A 23,662-nucleotide genomic window follows, 5' to 3' on the forward strand; every position below is an offset into this window, starting at 1 on the left:
TATTATTTGGCAGAAGTGTGCAACTGTTGCCTCAAGTGAATGGGTAAAATTGCCGTGACATAGCAGCAAATGAAAACAGCTCAGAGTATGGAAACGTCCAAAAGATAAGATGGGCTTTTCATTTTTCATTAAGAATATTTACGGACAAAGGCGCTTTGAAGTGGACAAAGGGGTTAAAAGTTCTCTGTTTTGTACAGTTAACCAGCCTACAGCGCTGAAGTGTATTGAGATGCAAGGCCTGGACATCACAGACAGGGTTTTGATGCGCCTCGCAGTGCATGAATGCTGCATGCAAAAAGACAGACTAAAAATCTTGAAGCCATTCAACTATCATGTCAAATGTCTTTCTCGTGTGTTCTTTTTTTAACGCTGAAAATATGGTATCACTACGGTATGACTATCCAATAGCAGGAAGTGACAAAGGAGTAGCAGGAATGCTTGAAAACATTTGACAGAGTTCATCACATCATTTGACGAGCCCGGTAAGGGAATGCTGCCTTATGAAGTCCACTGCAGCGCATGCAGACATCTTATTCTCATCCCAATATTGCTGTTTTATCCGTCGACCATGCGTTGACATCCATGCCTTGTCGCCTAGTACATCACCCCGGAGAGTTTCATCTAAACACACATTGGTCTTCTGTCCAACATCAAACAACGCACTCAGAAAAATCACAAGAGTAAAATTACCTATCTGAGAAACAAGGGGTTTCCTCTCCTCCCTTTCTCTCTCATAGAATTCATGTGAATCTTGAAGCAGCAAAAATAACTTATATCTTAGACTAGAGGAGAATGAAGGGAATCAGTGGTGTGGGCTCTATGGAAGAGCATTTGGGGATGTTCTCATTTTCACAGTAATGTGGGTTAATGCACGTTTCAGATTTCTGTGTGTAACGTGGGTCACAAATTCAATTTCTAATGAATTGCATTATTGTGAAATGGTTCTATGAGGGTGATGTTCAGCCACGTCTGCATATTCAGCCATCCATACTTGGCAGGGTGGGACTCGGGGCCTTACTTATGAAAGCACAAGGCCTGGCTTAGCAGGTCTGACTCTTGCTCACCCAAATATCATGGATATAGTTGCGAGCCAAGGAATTTACCTGTTGGTTGCTTTTGAGTTTTATCGCCCTCTGTGGTGCTGCAGAGCAAGCCAGTCATGTTGCGAATACAAGGCATGGTGCTTGCACCTTGATTTCTCTGTATTAGATGCACGACCACAGCCCCTAACCTGCCAGAGGTATCGTGATGGTCCCTGGCATGGTTATATCGGGCCCTACTCTGCTGAAATATTATTTGTATTAGATATGTTAATACCAGAAGTGCAAGTGTGATATGCTGTGGATTGATGTGTGTTTTGGTATCTAATGTTTTTCAGAAGTTAGCATGTATGCTGTCGCCTCCTGTTTTGGACTTGGTCAAACAATTCATTAAAGAGGAAGACAGGTAGGAAACACTTTGGGTACTTATTTTTGTGGGTGGATGGTTGTACTGGTATTGGGGATTGTAGGGCATTTTGAAAACAGATGCTTGGGGTATTTCTTGGCATGCTTCTTATGTTTCTTGACACTTGTGCTGCAAAACGCCCCACTGTGACCACTTTTCATTCATCGAAAAAGAACAGGAGTGAAACCCATAAACCAAACTGGGACTGGGTATACAGTATATATAAGGTACAATGTCCCAATAGGTATCAATAAATAAGGCAATTTCAAAAGTGCATGCATCAAGCATTACAGACAAAGGACAACAAGGAGTCTCAATTCATTTGTGAAAGGCTTATTAATCACCGTTTTGTTTTAAATGGGGGATACAGTTAAAAAGCAGCACTGTACATGAAAGCACTCATGAAACAACCCAAATGGCACTTGGTGACAAGGTGATAACAAGGTGAAAGTGACGACGCAAGTGAACGTGGTGGTGGTCAGCGCAAAGTGACTAGAAATATTCAGTGTAGGCTCCAAAATAAATTCACATTATTTCAATGTTTTAAGTAGAACACAGTTATGAGCCTAGAGGTAATGCGCCAAAGAATTGCGCTGCAATTGTCGACGCGTTTCGATCCTCGGTGATTTGGGATCCTCTTCAGGACAGGGTTGATGATAGATGGAGTGCTGCAAGGGGACAAAATTGAATTCAGAGATCGGGCGAGGGTGTAGGGAAGCCTAACTTCAAGGACGGGAGTGTGAGCCGGGTGGAAGGGCAATTCACACAAGGGCGGAAGAGCCAAGTTATTAAAGAGCAGACCTATGTGTGATGGTGGTGATTGGTCTCATGCAATTGCTCCGCGCGTGAGTAAGGAATAGGGGGCCTAAGGTGGAGGAAGGGAAGTGGCAAGTTAGCGGCACAGGCATGTGACAGTGGCATACCTTGTTGCGTGTTTATCTAGGTTCCTGATCGATACTGTGACCTTATGCCCCTATTCGGCTATAAATCCATTTATTCCCTATATTGGCATAACCGTTCGAGTGCGATATTCAGAAAGTCATCTCTGGCCTCACACGAACAGAGCCACATTCCAGCATAGTTCTCTGCCACTTCCTTTGCGACCAATTAGTGCAATGACAGAGCAGGAGTCACTATCTGATATTCCTAGATTAACACTCCGAGTTCTTCAACAAGATAAAAACTCAGCAAACCTGGAAATCCCCGCTTGCTGTGTTTTGATTAGTAATGGAACTCTAATGAGCAACTGATAGCTATCACTTCCTAGTGACATCTTTAATTGACGTCTTATGTCCAGCAAACTTGCGTCAAACCCGGCACCTGTCGGGTATAAATATTACCAACGTTGCCTTAAGCAATAGCTCGTTGCCTGTTGTTAGCTGTCTGCAAGACCCCGTGTTGGTGAAGCTAGCACCCTGTCGCTGCAGCCTGCTGTCCCCTTGGTGGTGAAGCTACTGATACCATTATCGCTGCTAAAGCGCGAACTATGGTGCGGTACGCTTAGGAGCTGAACAGCCGTCCCTCTGCGAAGAGCCCAGCAGATTCCAGCTGCCCGAGGACGCTGTCCCCCCTCCTTCCTCGACGCGCTGAAGAGAGCCGCTGCCTTTCTCCTGCAGAGAAATCCAGCTCCAGCGTTTCCGGTCTGCCCTCGCGGGTGACTGGGATATTGAGTGCCCCCTGAAGGAAATACCAGACTTCCATCATTCTATTCAGAGGTATGGTGTTGACTAAACCCTTAGACGAGAATTCTTGAAGCAAACCTTGGCAAAACCAACTTAACTTAAAGCTACTTACTTACTCCCCTTCCACGTGTTAGGCTTAGGTCAGGCACACTGGGGTAGGCGTAGTTAGAAGCACCAGTTGAGTATGTTAGTCTAATGTATATATGACTGTATATATGTTTTATTACTTTTAAACCATTGTATGGCTAAGAAACCATATCAATGCTTTTACAGTTCTATTTCGCAATTCTTATCTTACTGTACGTACTTTTTATAATAAGTCTTGCAATTGTGGCAATACATTTCTCTTGTACGAGAAGAAAGACTGTTCAATAAATGTTAACCCTTTATTGACAAACGCCCGTCTCTCTATTCTCTACCTCTCGTGAAAGTAAACTGCACTAATCTGACTGAGTGAAATACATGTCTATTGTTTCACACGACCCTAGAGATTGACTCTTAATCTGAGGAGCAAAGTTGTCATGTTGCACGGTTGTTGGAAAGCTGAATCCCTTCTTGTCTGTGTCAGGGAAGCTGATCACTTCCCATGCAGAGAAGAAAGTTTCCAGTGACCTCTGAGCTAGTTGGTAACACACCCAATTAAGTTTAGCATAGTCAGTGGAGGCCTGGAATATCCGCAGTTCCACGTCGATACTACTGTTTATGTTATTCCAATGCGCAGGGCCTAGTGGGAAACTAGGAACTACACTACAACGTGAAGCAGAAGAACGCTGGCACTGGGTAGTTACCAGTCGTGCAGGAGCTATGGATGCAGGCAATCCTGCCGGAAAGAAAAGCAATTATCAGGATGCCGGGGGAAGCGGGGGGAGGGGTGGTGGGGGGGGGGGGGGGGGGAAGGAAGGGCGAATGAAGAAGCAGGGTCCACAACTTACAGAGGGTGAAGCAGTGATCCTTCCCGGGGGAGTTCAAGTCTCATCGATTGAAGCCGGTGCCGCGCCTGAAACGAGAGAGCCTGATTCAGAGCGGGCGGTAAATCGCGGGAGGTACCAGTCTTATAGAGCATAGGATCGCTAGGGTGATCGTTTGGCACTAAAGGTCGGAATTTACCTGATTGAATCTTGCGCTGGAACAGACTAAATCAGTGGTGTGAGTTCCGACTCGCACGTAGGACAGTGATGGCTCGGGGCTGCTGGATCTAACCAGGAAGTAACCGGGGAAGGGGGCGGATGACGTGTTGGAAAGGGGGGTGGAGGGAGGGAGTGAGGGAGGAGGGAAAGAGAGGAGGTGACTGCGCCTCGGGGCAATGCATAACAACTAACTTGAATGGTATATCAAAGTATGATAATTACAGCATAGAAGGGAATTTAGACAAAACAATTATTTAGATTAACAATTAAAATCACAGTTAAACCAATTGGTTCTAAATGCATGATGTATAGATATACACATAGATCAGGGGTGACTGCGCAATAATTGGAGCATGGCTAGAGTAAATGCTGGAAAACAACCCTGTATGAATAGTAGTGATACAGGTTGCATAGAAGGGGTTAGTACCAATGTTGGAACACATAGTAAAGCAAAGGGCTCATATAACGTGATGTAGGCATAGGTCATGCTCAGGGAGGTTAGGGGAGATTGAGGGTCCCGGAATAGATATTCAAGTGATTACAGTACTATTCCACTCATCCAGAGTATTAAGGCTCCGGTTTACAGAGTTTGCCTATGAAATCCATTTGCATTCAGCTCGGTTCAGAAGCATGGTTATGCTGCCACCTCTAATTGGGAGTCTGAGGTGTTCAATCACCTGCCACTGCAGGTCAATGTCTCGATGTCCTTTCCCAATGAAATGAGGTACAAGGGGGGCTGAAAGAACCTGGCAATTTATTCGGCTTTTATGTTGAATAATGCGCTGTTTCACCATTTGGGTGGTCTGGCCAATGTATAACAGATAGCATGGACAGCGAATGGCGTAGATCACGTTAGTAGTTTTGCAGTTGGTATGGCAGTTTAGTTCATGGCTTATTCCATTGTATATAAACTCTTTGGTGTTGATGGTGAGTTCACATACACTACAACTCTGGCATTTGTAATGTCCTCGAATTGGTGCAAGGCCCCAAGCGGATGTGATGGTGTGTTTGTCTTTGGAAGTCTCTGGCCATGTGATCACATGAACCAAATGATTTGCAATGTTATTGCCACATTGATATGAGAAAAGAGAGGCATCCTGGAATTGCTTATCAGATCGTAGCACTCCCCAGTTCTTCTTAATGATGGCACTTATTTTGTTACTGTCTGGACGAAAGGTAGAGACGAACGGGATCCTTGTCGTCGTTTTTTTGGTATTGGGAATCAGTAGATTTTCCCGGTGGTAGTACCAGGCACGCTTCTTGGCTCTGGTGACCAATCTACGGGGGTAACCTCTGTGTATTAGTTTATTCACAAGAATGTCTGCTTCGCTGCAGTAGTCCTTCCTCCACTTACAATTACGTCTGATACATAAAAATTGTCCAAATGGCAACCCATCTCTTAAGCCTCTAGGGTGATGACTTGAATAGTGCAGCAAGGTGTTGCGTTCTGTGGGTTTCCGATAAAGTATAGTTCCCAAGGTGCCATACTCCGCATGTATGGTTACATCCAGGAAAGGTAGGTCATTCGTTTTGCAATCACTCGTGAATCTGAGATGTTCTTGGGTGTTGTTGAGCCATTCAATGAAAGGAGTCAAATCATCAGTGGTGCCATGCCAGAGGAGGAGGATGTCGTCAATATAACGTCGCCAAAGGCCCACATGATGGAGGTAGGGATTGGCAGAATTGAGAATTAGTGATTTTTCAAGGTTATGGACAAACAATATAGCGAAGTTAGGGGCAAAGCAAGCGCCCATGGAGACACCTTTGATTTGCAGGTAGTATGTCTCACGATACAGGAAGTAGTTATTCTGTAGGGCAATGCGGAGTAAGTCCATGATAAACTCCGTCCGGATTCTTGTGGGTTGTGGTCTTGTTACTTATAAATCATAGATTACTTGTAGGCCCTCCTTGTGGGGTATATTGGTATATAGAGATTCTATATCCAAACTGACCATGAGTTGTGAAGTGGTGTCAAAGGCCTTATTCTCAATGGTGGTGATGAGGTCCATGGTGTCTCGTACATAGGTGTCAGTGAGAGGGACAAATTCTTTGATGATTGCGTCGATGAATTTACCCAGTGGTTCGAGAATCGAGCCGCAACCGGAAACAATTGGTCGACCCGATGGATTAGTCGTATCCTTGTGGATTTTTGGCAGTACATATAGGACGGGTGTCCTAGGGTGAGGATTATTCAAGTAAGCATGCTCTTTTTTGGTTATGATGCCAAGATCTCTTGCTGAGCTAGTGACTGTTAGTATTTTGGATTTAATGTCCTGTAGGGGATCCTTGCTCAGTGGACGATAGTGTTCCATATTGCAAAGGTGACATTTGATTTCTGCATCGTATTGGGTAGTGTCCATTACGACGATTCCTCCGCCTTTGTCAGCAGGCTTGATGATAATTTCATTATTGTTCTTGAGTGAATGGAGAGCATTTTGTTCGGTCATGGGTAAATTGTAAGGTGTGAATCGTGTAGTAGTCTTGAGGTCCAAGACCTCCTTCATCACCAATTTTTCAAAGGTCAACATTTCTGGTGACATTTGATTGGAGGGTGGGTTGAAAGTGGATGGCGGTCGGAATATGGAATGATTTTGGTAGTTTGATTCCGTTTTATCAGCAAAGAAATGTTTGAGTCGTATCCTCCTGAAGAATTTAAGAAGATTAGATTGAAGATCCAGGAAGTTGGTACGTTCCGTAGGTACAAATGAGAGTCCTCTTGAAAGCAGATTCATTTCATCAGGGGTCAAGGTGTGCCTGGATAAGTTGAATATCGGAATGGTGAGGTCAGTGTCCTGGGTTTCACTGACATTGGTTATTGTGGTTGGCCCCATTGGTAAAAGCGAGTCCGCGTCTGCCGTTCGCCTGGGAGTTGTGGTTGGTATTGGCGGTTCCTGGTTTGGCGGTTCGGCGGAGGGGGTTGACCGCGTCCGCGGCCTAAAAAACCGGGTGACAGAAGAGGTTGGGGTCTGTTGCTGGATGAAGAGGCCCCAAAGTCAGATTCTTCTGCAGAGGTATTGGAAGAGTCCGAGAAGGTGATTCTCGGATTGTTCCGGAATCGACCCCAGTTACGTGTCCTTGGGGGGTTGTATGTAGTGTTGAAAAACTCTTCGTTTAAGTAGGGATAAGTATTTTCAACTTTGTAAAATGTAATGTCTTTTTGTATTTTATTGACTTTCTTGTTTGTTTCGAAGGTGTTGAAGGTTTCGATGGTATTATTGATTTTCTCAAGAAGACTCTTGGCATCTGTGAATGAAGCGTCAGCTAAGATGAGTTTTTCCAACTCGTCAATCTCTTGTAGTTCCAGGCGGCTATGTTCTATAGCGGTATCGATTCCTAGAACCATCCAATGACGTGAGCATGTGGTGGCAAGATGGCTAAAGCTGGTTCTGAACTTCGGGTCTTCGGTGAAAATGGCAGGGGTGTTCCTTATTTGTAGGCCTACCGGAATTACACCTGATCTCAAGTAATCTGTAAGCATACGTGCATGGAGATCAGTACGTATTTGTTTTTTCTTTAGTTGTTCAAGTTTGTCGAGTAAAATTTTGGAGGAATTGGGGGTGGGTGTGGTCGAGGTCAAGGTGGTAGGACCTGAAAGAAGTGACGGCCTAGCGAACCTCGATTGAATGTATTCTTCCGAGTAAGTCAGAGACTCCTTGGACATAGTGTGTATGTAAAGACTATTACACAACTAAGTGCTCAATAGATGAGGCACAAATGCCACGTACCGTCTGGTACACACTCTCGCAGCTCAGCAGCTGCTCACTATTAAGCGAAAAAGAACAGGAGTGAAACCCATAAACCAAACTGGGACTGGGTATACAGTATATATAAGGGACAATGTCCCAATAGGTATCAATAAATAAGGCAATTTTAAAAGTGCATGCATCAAGCATTACAGACAAAGGACAACAAGGAGTCTCAATTCATTTGTGAAAGGCTTATTAATCACCGTTTTGTTTCAAATGGGGGATACAGTTAAAAAGCAGCACTGTACATGAAAGCATTCATGAAACAACCCAAATGGCACTTGGTGACAAGGTGATAACAAGGTGAAAGTGATTACGCAAGTGAACGTGGTGAACAGCGTGGTCGGCGCAAAGTGACTAGAAATATTCAGTGAAGGCTCCAAAATAAATTCACATTATTTCAATGTTTTAAGTAGAACACAGTTATGAGCCTAGAGGTAATGCGCCAAAGAATTGCGCTGCAATTGTCGACGGCGTTTTGATCCTCAGTGATTTGGGATCCTCTTCAGGACAGGGTTGATGATAGATGGAGTGCTGCAAGGGGACAAAATTGAATTCAGAGATCGGGCGAGGGTGTAGGGCAGCCTAACTTCAAGGACGGGAGTGTGAGCCGGGTGGAAGGGCAATTCACACAAGGGCGGAAGAGCCAAGTTATTAAAGAGCAGACCTATGTGTGATGGTGGTGATTGGTCTCATGCAATTGCTCCGCGCGTGAGTAAGGAATAGGGGGCCTAAGGTGGAGGAAGGGGAGTGGCAAGTTAGCAGCACAGGCATGTGACTGTGGCATACCTGAAGTAGAAGAACGCTGGCAATGGGTAGTTACCAGTCGTGCAGGAGCTATGGATGCAGGCGATCCTGCCGGAAAGAAAAGCAATTATCAGGATGCCGGGGGAAGCGGGGGGAGGGGTGGTGGGGGGGGTAAAGGAAGGGCGAATGAAGAAGCAGGGAGCACAACTTACAGAGGGTGAAGCAGTGATCCTTCCCGGGGGAGTTCAAGTCTCATCGATTGAAGCCGGTGCCGCGCCTGAAACGAGAGAGCCTGATTCAGAGCGGGCGGTAAATCGCGGGAGGTACCAGTCTTATAGAGCCTAGGATCGCTAGGGTGATTGTTTGGCACTAAAGGTCGGAATTTACCTGATTAAATCTTGCGCTGGAACAGACTAGATCTGTGGTGTGAGTTCCGACTCGCACGGAGGACAGTGATGGCTCGGGGATGCTGGATCTAACCAGGAAGTAACCGGAAAGGGGGCGGATGACGTGTTGGAAAGGGGCGTGGAGGGAGGGAGGGAGGAGGGAAAGAGAGGAGGTGACTGCGCCTCGGGGCAATGCATAACAACTAACTTGAATGGTATATCAAAGTATGATAATTACAGCATAGAAGGGAATTTAGACAAAACAATTATTTAGATTAACAATTAAAGTCACAGTTAAACCAATTGGTTCTAAATGCATGATGTATAGATATACACATAGACCAGGGGTGACTGCGCAATAATTGGAGCATGGCTAGAGTAAATGCTGGAAAACAACCCTGTATGAATAGTAGTGATACAGGTTGCATAAAAGGGGTTAGTACCAATGTTGGAACACATAGTAAAGCAAAGGGCTCATATAACGTGATGTAGGCATAGGTCATGCTCAGGGAGGTTAGGGGAGATTGAGGGTCCCGGAATAGATATTCAAGTGATTACAGTACTATTCCACTCATCCAGAGTATTAAGGCTCCGGTTTACAGAGTCTGCCTATGAAATCCATTTGCATTCAGCTCGGTTCAGAAGCATGGTTATGCTGCCACCTCTAATTGGGAGTCTGAGGTGTTCAATCACCTGCCACTGCAGGTCAATGTCTCGATGTCCTTTCTCAATGAAATGAGGTACAAGGGGGGCTGAAAGAACCTGGCAATTTATTCGGCTTTTATGTTGAATAATGCGCTGTTTCACCATTTGGGTGGTCTGGCCAATGTATAACAGATCGCATGGACAGCGAATGGCGTAGATCACGTTAGTAGTTTTGCAGTTGGTATGGCAGTTTAGTTCATGGCTTATTCCATTGTATATAAACTCTTTGATGTTGATGGTGAGTTCACATACACTACAACTCTGGCATTTGTAATGTCCTCGAATTGGTGCAAGGCCCCAAGCGGATGTGATGGTGTGTTTGTCTTTGGAAGTCTCTGGCCATGTGATCGCATGTACCAAATGATTTGCAATGTTATTGCCACGTTGATATGAGAAAAGAGGGGGATCCTGGAATTGCTTATCAGATCGTAGCACTCCCCAGTTCTTCTTAATGATAGCACTTATTTTGTTACTGTCTGGACCAAAGGTAGAGACGAACGGGATCCTTGTCGTTGTTTTTTTGGTATTGGGAATCAGTAGATTTTCCCGGTGGTAGTACCAGGCACGCTTCTTGGCTCTGGTGACCAATCTACGGGGGTAACCTCTGTGTATTAGTTTATTCACAAGAATGTCTGCTTCGCTGCAGTAGTCCTTCCTCCACTTACAATTACGTCTCATACGTAAAAATTGTCCAAATGGCAACCCATCTCTTAAGCCTCTAGGGTGATGACTTGAATAGTGCAGCAAGGTGTTGCGTTCTGTGGGTTTCCGATAAAGTATAGTTCCCAAGGTGCCATCCTCCGCATGTATGGTTACATCCAGGAAAGGTAGGTTATTCGTTTTGCAATCACTCGTGAATCTGAGATGTTCTTGGGTGTTGTTGAGCCATTCAATGAAAGGAGTCAAATCATCAGTGGTGCTCTTGGCACCCCATCCTAATATGGCGGGGGGTTTCAGAGCAAGGATGGCGGGGGGATCGCCCCCGTCAGGCCGGCGGTGGCTACCTGGCGGGGGCGATCCGCCCGCCATCCTAATGGTGTTGTATGCAAAGGGGTTTGACCTGACCAGAGTCAGTAAATTACAGTATCAAAAAAATTTGGTCTTGGCAGTAGAACAATTAATCTAAACAAAAGATCATAGCAGCACAGATCAAGACAAACAACACAAGTGAGTATGCAGTTGATATCCACTATTCAAAATTCATTTTATATTGACCATGTAATATCTGGAATAAAACAAATTATAATATTCCACAGATATAAGCTTTGTATCTACACAGTTGTATAATAATATTCACAGTGCTCTCGGTGGTATAAAGAATGAAAAGATGGAAATAGAGTGTATTAGTGTGGGAGAGGAGACATGGAAAGAAGTGACATAAATACATCAATATAAATTCCTATATACATTTCCATACATGATAGGACTGTTCCCAAAACCGTACATGACTACAATGGAACCAAGTTTTAGTCATATGTTGTGTCCCTAGAGTCTGTACTAGGATTGTAGTCGACGTTTCGACCCCTAGATTTCAGGATGATTATGGACCTTGAGGTGGGGTCTTCATCAGGACTGTACGAGCACCTGTGGGGGACAAACGATATGTGAAGGAAATATTTACAAATATGTGTGTGCTGCCAAGGGCTGAGGTAAAGATACCTACGTATGTAAAGGTAACGGAGGACCAATCCACCGTTTCAATAGGAGATTGGGGCTTCAATAACGCTCCCGTGGAGAAGGAAAGAGATCCTAAATATCGGTAATGGACTTGGAGACTTGTAGTCGTAATTAACACCGATGGATGTATAACTTACTCCGTTTTGGTTGATACACTCGAGCGATCAACAGCAGGGGACTCGAAGCAATCAGAGTCACAATTGTGGAGGAGTAACTGCAGCTTGTTCTGCTTACAGTCAGAGTGATCCAATCAACTGCAACTTTAAAAAAAAAAAAAAAAGAAGGGGGAAAAGATACCCAATATTTGTAAGGTAATTAACCAGGATGGTCATGTAGTTCAGGAGATACATCAGGTGGTAACACATAGGTGTTGTGTATTTACAAAGTGACCGCAGTTACAGGTAACATTAATGTGCTTCGTCTGAGAGGACAAACCGAGAGGGTTGGAAAGGGTTACTCATACTTGCGTGGACAATTCCAACACAAGGTTCACAAGGTCAACACGAATTACTTGAAGGCCTAAGTGGATGTAAAAGTATACAGGCCCAAGTGGACACCGTTCAATATACAGTAGTAGGCTCTAACAGCATGACTACAGAGGGATATCATGATGGGAAATGATAAAACATTCGAAACTCTCATCACTCCTAAGATGCGTAATGGTCAATATCAGCTGAAATTACCAAAAGGATATGTTAGTTATTTTGGAAGGTAAAAAAATTGTACATCATGGCTACTTCAATTAATTTCAATAAAAAGTCTGTAGGTACGTAGGAGGGTTGTGGTCTTCTCTCCAAAGTTTCTCTGATGATCTCAAGGGCATGTCTTTGTGGTATACTTGTATATAACGATTGGATATCAAGGGGTGCCAATATGTGTGTTTCTGGATTAAATTCCAAACCTTCTACCATGTTAATCACTTCCATTGTGTCCCGAATATAAGTTGTAGTACCTTCTGCCAAGGGTTTTAGGAAGACTTCCACGTACTTGCACAATGGCTCAAGTAGGGAGCCATACCCAGAGATAATGGGTCTCCCCGGTGGTTTCTCCATGTTCTTATGTACCTTAGTTAGTGTATCACATACCCCGACAATTTATACACAAGATATGCCCTTGAGATCATCAGAGAAACTTTGGAGAGAAGACAATTTGTTTACTTTCCAAAATAACTACCATATTCAAACGAAGGGTGTAGCAATGGGGCGGCCTTCGCCCCAGATCTGGCCCCAGATCTGGCGATTCTCTATATGAGCAGTTTTGAAGATGAACATGTCTTGTCAGACAGGAACCCTCACAAACTCAATATCATTAAATGGCGCAGGTACATTGATGATATCCTGCTCATCTGGGCAGGTGATGGAGGATTAAAGGATTTCTTTGAGTGGTTAAACACTTGCTCAGAGGACAGTAAGTTCACAATGACCTGGAACAGAAACACCATTGACTTCCTGGATATCTCAATAAAGACACTTGGGAATCACCTATATAGTACATTATATAGAAAACCGGCTGAAAGGAACTCTCTATTAAGATATACGAGCCATCATAATAGAAGTCTGAGAGACAATTTACCATTTGGGCAATTCCTTTGAATCCGAAGGAATTGTACATGAAAAGATGACTATTTTAGGGAGTCTGACGATTTGATTACCCGCCTACTCGAAAGAGGATACCCCAAAAGGCTCGTCATCCGAGCCAGGAAGAGAGCATGGCACCAAAACCACGAAACATTATTATCACCTAAGACGCCACGCCAGAATAGCAAAAGAATGATTTGTGTGACTACTTTCTGGACGCACACTAATATTTTTAAGAAAATAATTAATGGACATTGGAAACTCATCGGATGAACTAGGAATCCTGCAACCACCCATGCATGCCTTTAAAAAGGCAAAGAACATACGTGATCCTGTTGTACACTCTTTCCTCGAGTGCCCACCTAATCCCACGATACAATCTATGTGGAACCTTCCAGATATAACAGGACACTTCAAGTGCTCACACTGCAAGGCTTGCAAAATGACGATAGAGACAAAGAAATTCTGATACAGAAACCATGACATTGAAATAAGAAACCACAGCAATTGTAACAGTAAGAACGTCATTTGCGCCATTATATGTCCATGTAATCTACTTTATGTGGGCCAGACTCAACAGATGGCCAAAACAAGAATCCTGCAACATTGCAGTCGTATTCGATGTAACACTCCGGGAGCACCACTGGTAGAACATTTTGCACAACATTCTCATACTCCTGAATCCTTAAAATGGTTGGTCTTAGAGAAAGTTACACTGGGACCCAGGGGTGGTGATATAGGTGCACTTCTCAATGTCAGGGAATGTAAAATGATGTATCTACTGGACACTGTTAAGAATGGACTCAATGAGTTGGAAGGCACTATCACACAAATGGCCAGTCTGTTAATAGAGTGAACATCTAGATCCTCCAAGTAATTTTTGATGCATTGAGTTTTACACTCATGGTTGCTAGGTCATATTCACACAGGATGTTTTATGTATATGAATGTTCAGCCACAATTTACTGTGAAGCATGGCAAATAATAATCTGTAGACATGGCTATATGTACTGTGATTACCAATCGGTCATGTCCGGAGTGAAGTCTGTCTTTCATTTTTTTCGATTTCTTACGATCTTTTTCTGTGTCCTGCAAATGGTACATGTAAAAAATATGGCTATTATTATGTATGCACCATCATGACTATAACTATTGTGACTATCCCAGTATACGAACATGTACTGTCCTCTCTAATCACGTGTCTACGTGACGTGGCGTCTGCGCAGACGTTTCACTCGTAATGAAGAACTCTGGCACTGATCCGGTTTCCCCATTTGAAGTGAGACGAGGATCTAAGGTGAGCGCTCCTCTTTGTGTGCCGCTATTAATTTAAATCGCCTTTTGGTAATTTCAGCTGATATTGACTACTACAGCATTACGCATCTTAGGAGTGATGCGAGTTTCGAATGTTTTAATATTTCCCATCGTGATATCCCTCTGTAGTCATGCTGTTAGAGCCTACTACTGTATATTGAACGGTGTCCACTTGGGCCTGTATACTTTTACATCCACTTAGGCCTTCAAGTAATTCGTGTTGACCTTTTGAACCTTGTGTTGGAATTGTCCACGCAACTATGAGTAACCCTTTCCAACCCTCTCGGTTTGTCCTCTCAGACGTAGCACATTAATGTTACCTGTAATTGCATTCACTTTGTAAATACACAACACCTATGTGTTACCGCCTGATGTATCTCCTGAACTACATGACCATCCTGGTTAATTACCTTACAAATATTGGGTATCTTTTCCCCCTTTTTTTTCTTTTTTTTTTTTTAAAGATGCAGTTGATTGGATCACTCTGACTGTAAGCAGAACAAACTGCAGTTACTCCTTCACAATTGTGTCTCCGATTGCTTAGAGTCCCCTGCTGTTGATCGCTCTTCGAGTGTATCAACCAAAACGGAGTAAATTATACATCCATCGGTGTTAATTACGACTACAAGTCTCCCAGTCCATTACCAATATTTAGGATCTCTTTCCTTCTCCACAGGAGCATTATTGAAGCCCCAATCTCCTATTGAATACAGTGGATTTGTCCTCCGTTACCTTTACATACGTAGGTATCTTTACCTCAGCCCTTGGCAGCACACACATATTTGTAAATATTTCCTTCACATATCGTCTGTCCCCCACAGGTGCTCGTACAGTCCTGATGAAGACCCCACCTCAAGGTCCATAATCATCCTGAAATCTAGGGGTTGAAACGTCGACTACAATCCTAGTACAGACTCTAGGGACACAACATATGATTAAAACTTGGTTCCATTGTAGTCCTGTACGGTTTTGGGAACAGTCCTATCATGTATGGAAATGTATATAGAAATTTATATTGATGTATTTATGTCACTTCTTTCCATGTCCCCTCTCCCAGACTAATACATTCTATTTCCATCTTTTCATTCTTTATACCACAGAGAGCACTGTGTATATTATTATACTTTTATACAACTGTGTAGATACAAAGCTTATATCTGTGGAATATTATAATTTGTTTTATTCCAGATATTACATGGTAAATATAAAATGAATTTTGAATAGTGGATATCGACCGCATACTCACTTGTGTTGTTTGTCTTGATCTGTGCTGCTATGATCTTTTGTTTAGATTAATTGTTCTACTGCCAAGACCACATTTTTTTGATACCGCCATCCTAATGGGGCCCCTAATGTGAAAGAGGGATACTCCTTCCTGCTGGTAATGGAATATGGCATTACTGTACTCGTAATGGGGTAATAGGTAAAAAACAAGATTGGCTGAAAGTCGCTCTCACAACATGGTCATTTTGTTTTTTTGGTATTTTTTAGACCTTTTTATAGTTCCATAGCACCAGTAGATGGATACTTATGGACCCTTGATGAGAGGATGTAGCCCTCAATTCTCTGACCTTCTTTTGTTTTGTTTTTAAATGTCTAACTGATCATGTTGCTGTAAGGTGGGTACAAGTTATGGTGCTTTTTTCTATTTTTACCAGCACCAATATTCTTTGGGTTATAATTTTGGTTTTACCATTGCAAGCTTAAAGAGCCCCTCAAAAAGTGCAGAGCTCCTAAGATTCCCAAATGTACGCGCAAGTAGCTTTTTTTTTTCATTCAAGTTTTTTCTTTGTATTCTGGCACATGTTGTTCTAACAGGATAATGAACACTTCAAGTACCCGAATGCTAACTGGAAAAAAATGGGCTGCTTGAGGTTCTCACAGGATCCTGAGAGGCTTGAGAGGTCAAAAAGTGAGATTGAATTAAAAGACAGGACTAGCAGAATGTGGTGCCCATGACGTGAAACTGATTGGCAAAATGTAATTTCCTTCTGTGATCTTCCTAAAAAATTAATTTTGTCTGTTATTTTCGAATGAGAAAATATGACTTTATTAAACTGCACTGTTGGCTGTTTTGGGGAGTTGACTTCTATCCATTGTTATTATTTAGAATATAAAAATCCTCAAGTGTCTCCATTCCATATGTGAGTAGCACATCCAGGCTAGTTTCTTCCCCAAATTGAACATGGTAGTTGTTTTTCTTTCAATCCTATTATAAGTTCTAACTTCAGTACTAATACGTAAACAAGATACCTTTCCTGAATGGCCTACTCAGGACTCTAGCTTTTCCTGAAGAATGCTTTAACATCTTTTAGTGAAAAAAAGCAGAGATCTATAGGTATGTTGCATGATTAGATAGGCCCAGTCCATTGCTTATAAATTTTCCTGATGTGTCCGGGAGGAATAAACACTTCCCTAATCACTAAACATTTTGAGATGACTCTTTTTCCCTGACACCATGTTCTTCGTCTTGCGCTTCAATTTCACAAATCAGTGCAAACTAATTGAACTTGCCCAGGCGATCAGAATGAATTACAAAGTGAAAGTATAGTACTGAAAAATGTGTTCTCTGTAGAAATGGGAACATGTTTTAACATTATACTTGCAATAGATAGTTCACTACCACCCTCCACTGGCAATGCATTGCATTATTTCTAAGGCCTCTTATTTAAAGTTTTATGGCAAGAGAATAGTGTCTTTTCCCACCAAATCTCTACCACCCAGTCCCTATCTTCCCTGATTTGGGAAGGAGATGGGGATCCTCCCATATGCAAAACCTGACTCCTGGATACTAGGCAAATGCAATGTTAGGATCTGAGTAGCTGCTCTTGCTTCTAAATTCTACCATCCATGCACACAAACACACACAAATAAATATCTTGCTATGTTTAATTGGATTCAAACCTCTGAGCTCTATATTTCTTTGGCTTATATCTTTAGACAAAATTAATTGATATTCCTAGCACAAATTATTGTCAGTAGCTTTAAGCAAGTAATACTGCAAACAGAAATAGGAAAAATGCAGAAATAGTGTTTACAAAATAGACTGACATAATAATTGCGCCCAATTTTGTGCACAACTTGTTAAATTAGGCTCAAACATTTTTTCGATAAGACCCTTTACAGCCATGCTGTGTATTGTAAAGGTCAAAATTGACTTCAGACCTGCCTTTCTTCCTAGTCAAATTCTTCTGTTTATAGTTAAGTGTGAACATGAATGAAAATATTTAGTTTATCCCACACTAAGGTAGACAGGCTGTTAAATGTCAGTGTATTATACAGAACTTTTTTAAAATAAAATTATTTTAAATTTAAAGCAGAACTGATGACAAACTTTGTTGTTGATATTACCAAATGATTTCAAAATGAGGGAATGAAAGTTGTGGAATGCAGCAAATAAAAATTGGTACATATCTTGAAATGCCTACTCTGATAATGCATCTCAGAGGAAGTACTGTTTGATGTATGTGATGATAATGAAATCCACACAGTGTTGTCCTGAAAATTATTGACAGCCTACCCCCAGGTCCAACTGTAAAAGTGCCTGAGGTTTAAGATTTAGCTCTGGATTCGGTCTTACTTTGCTTACCATGGGAAAAATATCAGAGGCAGAATGATTTTAACAACTCAAGCTGGTTGGATTTCGCTACTATTTGTCATTCTTCCAGTTCTGAAAGAAGGTAACACATAATTAAAAATTAGGATACAAACTATTGCCCGAATGAAGCACTGGGCACCATAGTCTCTCAGCAATTTTGATTATTTCAGTCTTAAATGTTCCTATCATCCTGCTGCATTATACTATCATTGATGTTACTGAGTTTACCATGTAAGTGATCAAGAGGTGTCTTACATCCATGCACAACCAGACTATGGAGCGCTTTCGGTGCATGGCCATCTGCTGATACCAGATTTTGTGATTGTAAATCAGTACAATGATCACTTTGTGTAGAAGGGTTCCAGGAGAAAAAGACTGTTCATATTGTCTCACCACTACTACTTTGAACAGAAAGCTACATGGCTAAATACCATGTGCTCTTTTTCCATAACAAATGTATTTGTGGGCTGTCCTTTCTGTGCAAAACAGTTAACAAATATGTGTAACCCTTACCTATGAGCTACAAGCTACAGATAATCAATATATCTTTGCTTTGCTTGTTCTAGAAATATTAAGTAAAGTAAGATTATTTTCTTGCTTGATTTATATTCTCCGCACTTTCAAACGTTCAAGTCCCCATTCACAAAAAAGTTTAAGCAGGATCAACATATCGGTTTTGATCTACACATGAAGCATATGGTGGATTTTAAATTTACTCTTGTTGTCAATTTGCATGATATAATGTTAATCCAATCTGCTAAATTTAATCTGTGGTCCAGGCTCTAGTTTAATACATGCTGGACTACAGGATCTCCTTCTTAGTCAGGATGTCGCAGTCTATTCCCTGTTTGCTAAACACCATACTGGAAGCTGCAGTCAATCCAGTATTCAGTATGAAAAGATATGATCATCGGGATCCACTTCAAACAAGTATGCATTGTTCTGAAGACTACATGTGGTGACTTTCCGGTTATCGTTCCTCGGAGCTGATTGTTTTGGGTGTCGCGCGGAGATCAGTTTTGTGTCAAAGGTCCTTTGTTTAGAAAAACCTGATTTTAGTATGTTTCGTAAATCTAATCTGGGGTCTTGGCCTGGCAGGATGAGAAGACTAAGCCGTAGCTGTGCGGATCTGACCTCTTTGGGAGCGTCCAGCCTAATCACCTGTAGCAATCATAAAATCCTCTATTGAGAGTCTGACAGTTGCCCTAAAAGACTGCTAGCCTCCCTTTTTCGAACAAACCTTTCAATGCTTGCAATCTCATCAGGCTTATTATGCTGCAATTGGGACTAAAATAGCATTTTCACAGCAGTAGGTAACTCACTCTTAACAATGTCTTGCTGGTCAGAATTGAACTCTACCTTGATGACGGTGTACACTTATCAGACAGACAGGCAGCCAGCAGAAGCAAAGAAAAATAATGTTCCTACTGTTAACACAGAGTATATGTTTTGGCATTTCTCTGACGAACGCTCTTGTAAGGCTTTGTGATGCTTAGAATTGGCGGCACTCACTGATTCCAGCGTGCTTCTTTAATAATCGCTGAATCCAAATCTTGCATGTGGTCCCTTTTTGCACAACACAGGATATTCTCTTTGTGAGCTCCTTCATCCGTTTTCCCAACCAAATCACTGGCATATTCTTTTCTGATTTTTCAGTGATCTCAAGATAGCCTTATTCATTGAAAACCACGTGCTTCTGCAGTAGGGCACCTCAAAGAGGGGTGTGCCTCTGTAAAGGAAATAACTATCTCCTTGTGCAGAATACACATATTCTGTTCTCCTTTCCTTAGACATGAGTGGGTCATCCTGGAAAGTCTACCAGTATTAGTTCTCAAAATGTGGTTGCTTGACTTGAATATGTCACCTGCCAGTTCATTTAAGGAAACGCTATTTAGGACTTCTAAGAAACAGAAACAGCGACTGTGGTGATAAATCTTGCATAAATCAAAGTTATCACAGGTGATCTCTCTGCTGTTAAGCCTATAGTCATAAAAGTGATCAATTATTTTTGGTGCTACAGATGAGTTATACCATCACTAAATCCAAAACACTCTCCTTGCAAAGAGATATGGGTGACGTAGTAGCTTGCAACCACAGAGGAAGCTGAAGAATTTTTGGATTTCCAGAAAAAACAAAACTCTAAATGGGATCATGCTTAATCTTCTTAGAAAGCGAGCTTCCGAAAATGACTCGAATCAACTTTAAAAAAAACTTGGACCTGGAAAGAGCACACATACTGAGGTTTGAACTACAACATGCTAAGTACCTTAAACCCATTGTATGTAAACATCCATTACCAACACATGGAGATAATCCTCAGCTATGGGCGTCACAACTAACAAATCATTTGGGAGTGCTCAAATATCAACATTTGCTAGACTTCTTCAAGGATACTGTCATAACGAAAGTGCTTCCTTAAACTCCGATCAAAACTAAAGAATTTGAACTTATCTTTCTCTTTTGGAGGTCCTTCAAAACCTAAAATCACATATAAAGACAAAGGTCACACTTTTATTGATCACAATATGCTGTCTGGGGTTTTGGGCAATATCACAGAAACTTCAGTAGAGACTAACTCAATTAAAGTTATTCAGTATGTAGCCTGCTTGTTTAGATCCTAAACCTATGTGAAATTATTGATACAGTCTATAGTATCCATTTGGGTATGTTTACACAGCCTTCATTCAAACTTTAGAACTGGGGTACCGTTTTGTGTATCTTGATTGCTGATCTTTTAAAGTAAACAATGTTTCTAGATATTTACTCAACGGCAGTTGACCCTTCGTAATTGATTTACCGTATTTCTGTTTTTTTCTCTACACTCATTTTTAGTGTCTCATAGTATTCCGTTAGTATGTTGTCTAATAGCCAGCTGTATTGTATAAAATCTACTCATTATCTTACAGCAGCCAACTGGCTAGTTTGTATTGTTCCTGACACATTTGTTAAAGTAGACTAAGATGGTTGTAGATGGCTAATCCTACTCAAGACTCTTATGTTCCCCAGTGTTTCTAAATGTCAAGGTTACCATAGATTATTTTCCAGAGACCTCTGACACAATTACTAGCACTATTGATTGCTCCAGTGAAGGAGTTTCTGAGACTTTTAAAGCTCCCCGGGGTCTTCTGGTCCTAAGATCCACCAGTAATGAAATATTTGGCCAGTAGTTAAAAGATTTTTTAGGTCGAGCTGGTGTAGCAATTCGAAGCATTGCCTCCAGCGAAGCATCTTTTGTTGTCCACTTGCTGGGAATCTGAGACAGGGGATGTGCACGCGCAAGCCCTCGGCGATTTCACCTCGTGGGCGCGAATGCCCAGCCCGGCGCCGTGCACATCTCCTATCCCACATTCTCAGCAAGTGAATAACACATACACACACACAGCCACACTCACGCATGCACACACACACACGCACACGCACGCAACAGCCACACACATGCATGCACACACACACACACACACGCATGCACACCCACACGCGCAGGCACACACACACGCTCCACACACACATTCCCCCCCACCTCCCCCCACTCACCGGGCTCTTTCAGCGTGTCCCTCTCTCCCTCTGCAGCCAGCGGGTCAGTCTTGGCGGCAGGCAGGGCTCTCCATGAGCACGGGAGCCCTGCTAGCTCACAGGCAAATCTTCCGGCTGGTTTACGGGCACAGGAGCGTGGAGTAGGCTCCCGTCTGCTTCCTGTTTGCGGCCCCACCCCGTCCCAAATCAGGTTGCCTGGCTTCCTGTCTGCCATGGAAAACATTCGGATGCTATTCGACATAAAAGAGCAGTGAGTGATATTGTACTGAACACTTAGTTTATTCTCTAAATGGAATATGCAATCGTTCTTGACTCTTTTTTTCTTTCAACTCTGCGTTACCTATTATCTCATTTTGGTTCGAGATTTAATGCACATCCGGTCGGAAGTGTGCAAAGTGGATCCTTTTATTGCTTTCTTTATTTTTTAAAGGGATTCACTCTTTAAAATTCAGATAGTTTTTTATTTAACACGTTTATTTATGCAAGCTTTTTAAAATGACGACTCAGCCCTTGATTCTAACGTACTGCATTTAGTGGGGACATTGACGTGCATTAGAGCGGTGATGATGAATATGTCACACCTCGGGGGCAGGTGAGACTCATTGTTTAGATATAACTTGTGATATAAAAATATGTTTAAACCAATGTGTCATATCTATTTTGTGGTGCAAGGCATGGTGGCCCTGTTGAAGCAAAGGGAATTTTATTGGAAGGAGTATTTGATAGCTGTCTTTCGAAATCAATGTGCCATGGTAGTTTATGCCACCATTGTGAAACTGAAGTTTTTGTGGAACACTGTGCTATTGATAATTTGTGCGATCAGTGTACATTGAGGATGTTCTGTAGGCGTAGTGTGTTGATTTAGGCCACAATAGGTGGAATGGCTTGGGATGAATTACTCAGTCCATCTAAGTTGTTAAAACGTAAGAGTGGGCATGCTGGTGTTTCGTGCTAAGGTGGGTACTATGTGTGATTGTTTGCAGGTTTCTGGTGACAGTCCTTAGTGGTTTGTAGAAAATGAATCTGTGTTTTGTGTCAGTTGAAAATGCCCTCTGTATGATGTGAGACAGGTGGCTTGATTGAAGTTTTTATGAAGTTCCCAGTTACTATGCAGATGTATGCTATAATCATTCAGCAGACGCCAAACTAGGCCTGGTGGAGGTGGTGATGCCCCCCCAAGTGCTTTGAATGGAGGGCAAGGTGTGGCCACAGCTTCTATCTGGGTTCCACCATTTTAGTTGCTGATTTGTGATCATCAAGAACTAAAAAGGCGAAAAGAAAATCCAAAGTAAAGCCCTCTGCATTGAAAAGCTGCACTGGTAACTTACCCCAGGGCAGGTAGTCACTAAATCCCAAATTGAAGGTCACTCAGGAAGGCTACTCAGAAAATAAAGGTGGGTGACAGGGAAGCCATCGCTACGAACTGATAATCCAGTCAGTGCAGCTCGCTCCTGGTCTGACGTACAAGGAGGACAATTGTCTGGGCACACTATGCATAAATGCTCCGAGGATATTATGCACTGCATAGTCGTGTTCCACCCTGCAACTCTAGAGTGTGGCCACACTGTCATACGTTGTATGACGCGTGTTTTTCTTACTCCTGAGAAAGCTTTGTGTTTCAGGGAACAGTTAGGTTTCTGTTTCATAGTGAAATCTAGATGAACGCTGATTATCCTTGTTCTGTTACGTAAAATAATCCAGAGCTTGCACAGAGAAGCCCCCCACCTCCCCCGTTGTGGGTTTCTTTTGAATGAGGACATGTGTAAAAGAGTGGCATTCTAGTCTTGAACTTCCTCCTTTGGCTGTAGAGTCTGAGTTTAGATTGTACAGAGAGACTGGTCCTGTCCCATGGTGAGTGAGGACAAGACCAGTGAACTAGATTCTTCTTGCGGCTGGAAGCCATCACAGGATCGTAGTGGCAGACCGGACGTGATTGCATCTTATCAGATTTAGAACGTGTCTCATTGTAGCATTCTTGATTTGTTGTAGTTTGCTGATTATGTCTCCAGGAAGTCCAATGTAGAGTGTGCTGACATAGGAGGAAACAAAGCACTAAAGCTTGGCCTAGACATAGAGTAAAACCACTGTAAGGAAAGATGCACTGTAATCTTAGCTGAGATGGA

The 23,662-nt window shown here is 42.4% G+C and overlaps 1 protein-coding gene across 4 annotated transcripts in view; it reads left to right on the forward strand.

Annotated features, from left to right (window-relative positions):
* Positions 1-23,662, forward strand: part of LOC147710628 (F-box only protein 6-like) — a 208,027-nt gene that overhangs the window by 11,549 nt on the left and 172,816 nt on the right. For 3 of the 4 annotated variants that reach the window (XM_086921306.1, XM_086921305.1, XM_086921304.1), the window contains exon 2: positions 1,379-1,446. Coding sequence is in view for 1 of the 4 variants with exons in the window: in XM_086921304.1 (XP_086777430.1) it covers positions 1,391-1,446 (56 nt within the window). In the remaining 3 variants the exon portion in view is untranslated. Of the gene's footprint in view, positions 1-1,378; positions 1,447-14,260; positions 14,391-23,662 lie in introns of all 4 variants that reach the window. The other variant, XM_086921307.1, reaches the window with a different exon arrangement.

Source organism: Lissotriton vulgaris, chromosome 5 (assembly GCF_964263255.1).
Source record: "Lissotriton vulgaris chromosome 5, aLisVul1.2, whole genome shotgun sequence".
NCBI classification, from domain to species: Eukaryota; Metazoa; Chordata; class Amphibia; order Caudata; family Salamandridae; genus Lissotriton; species Lissotriton vulgaris.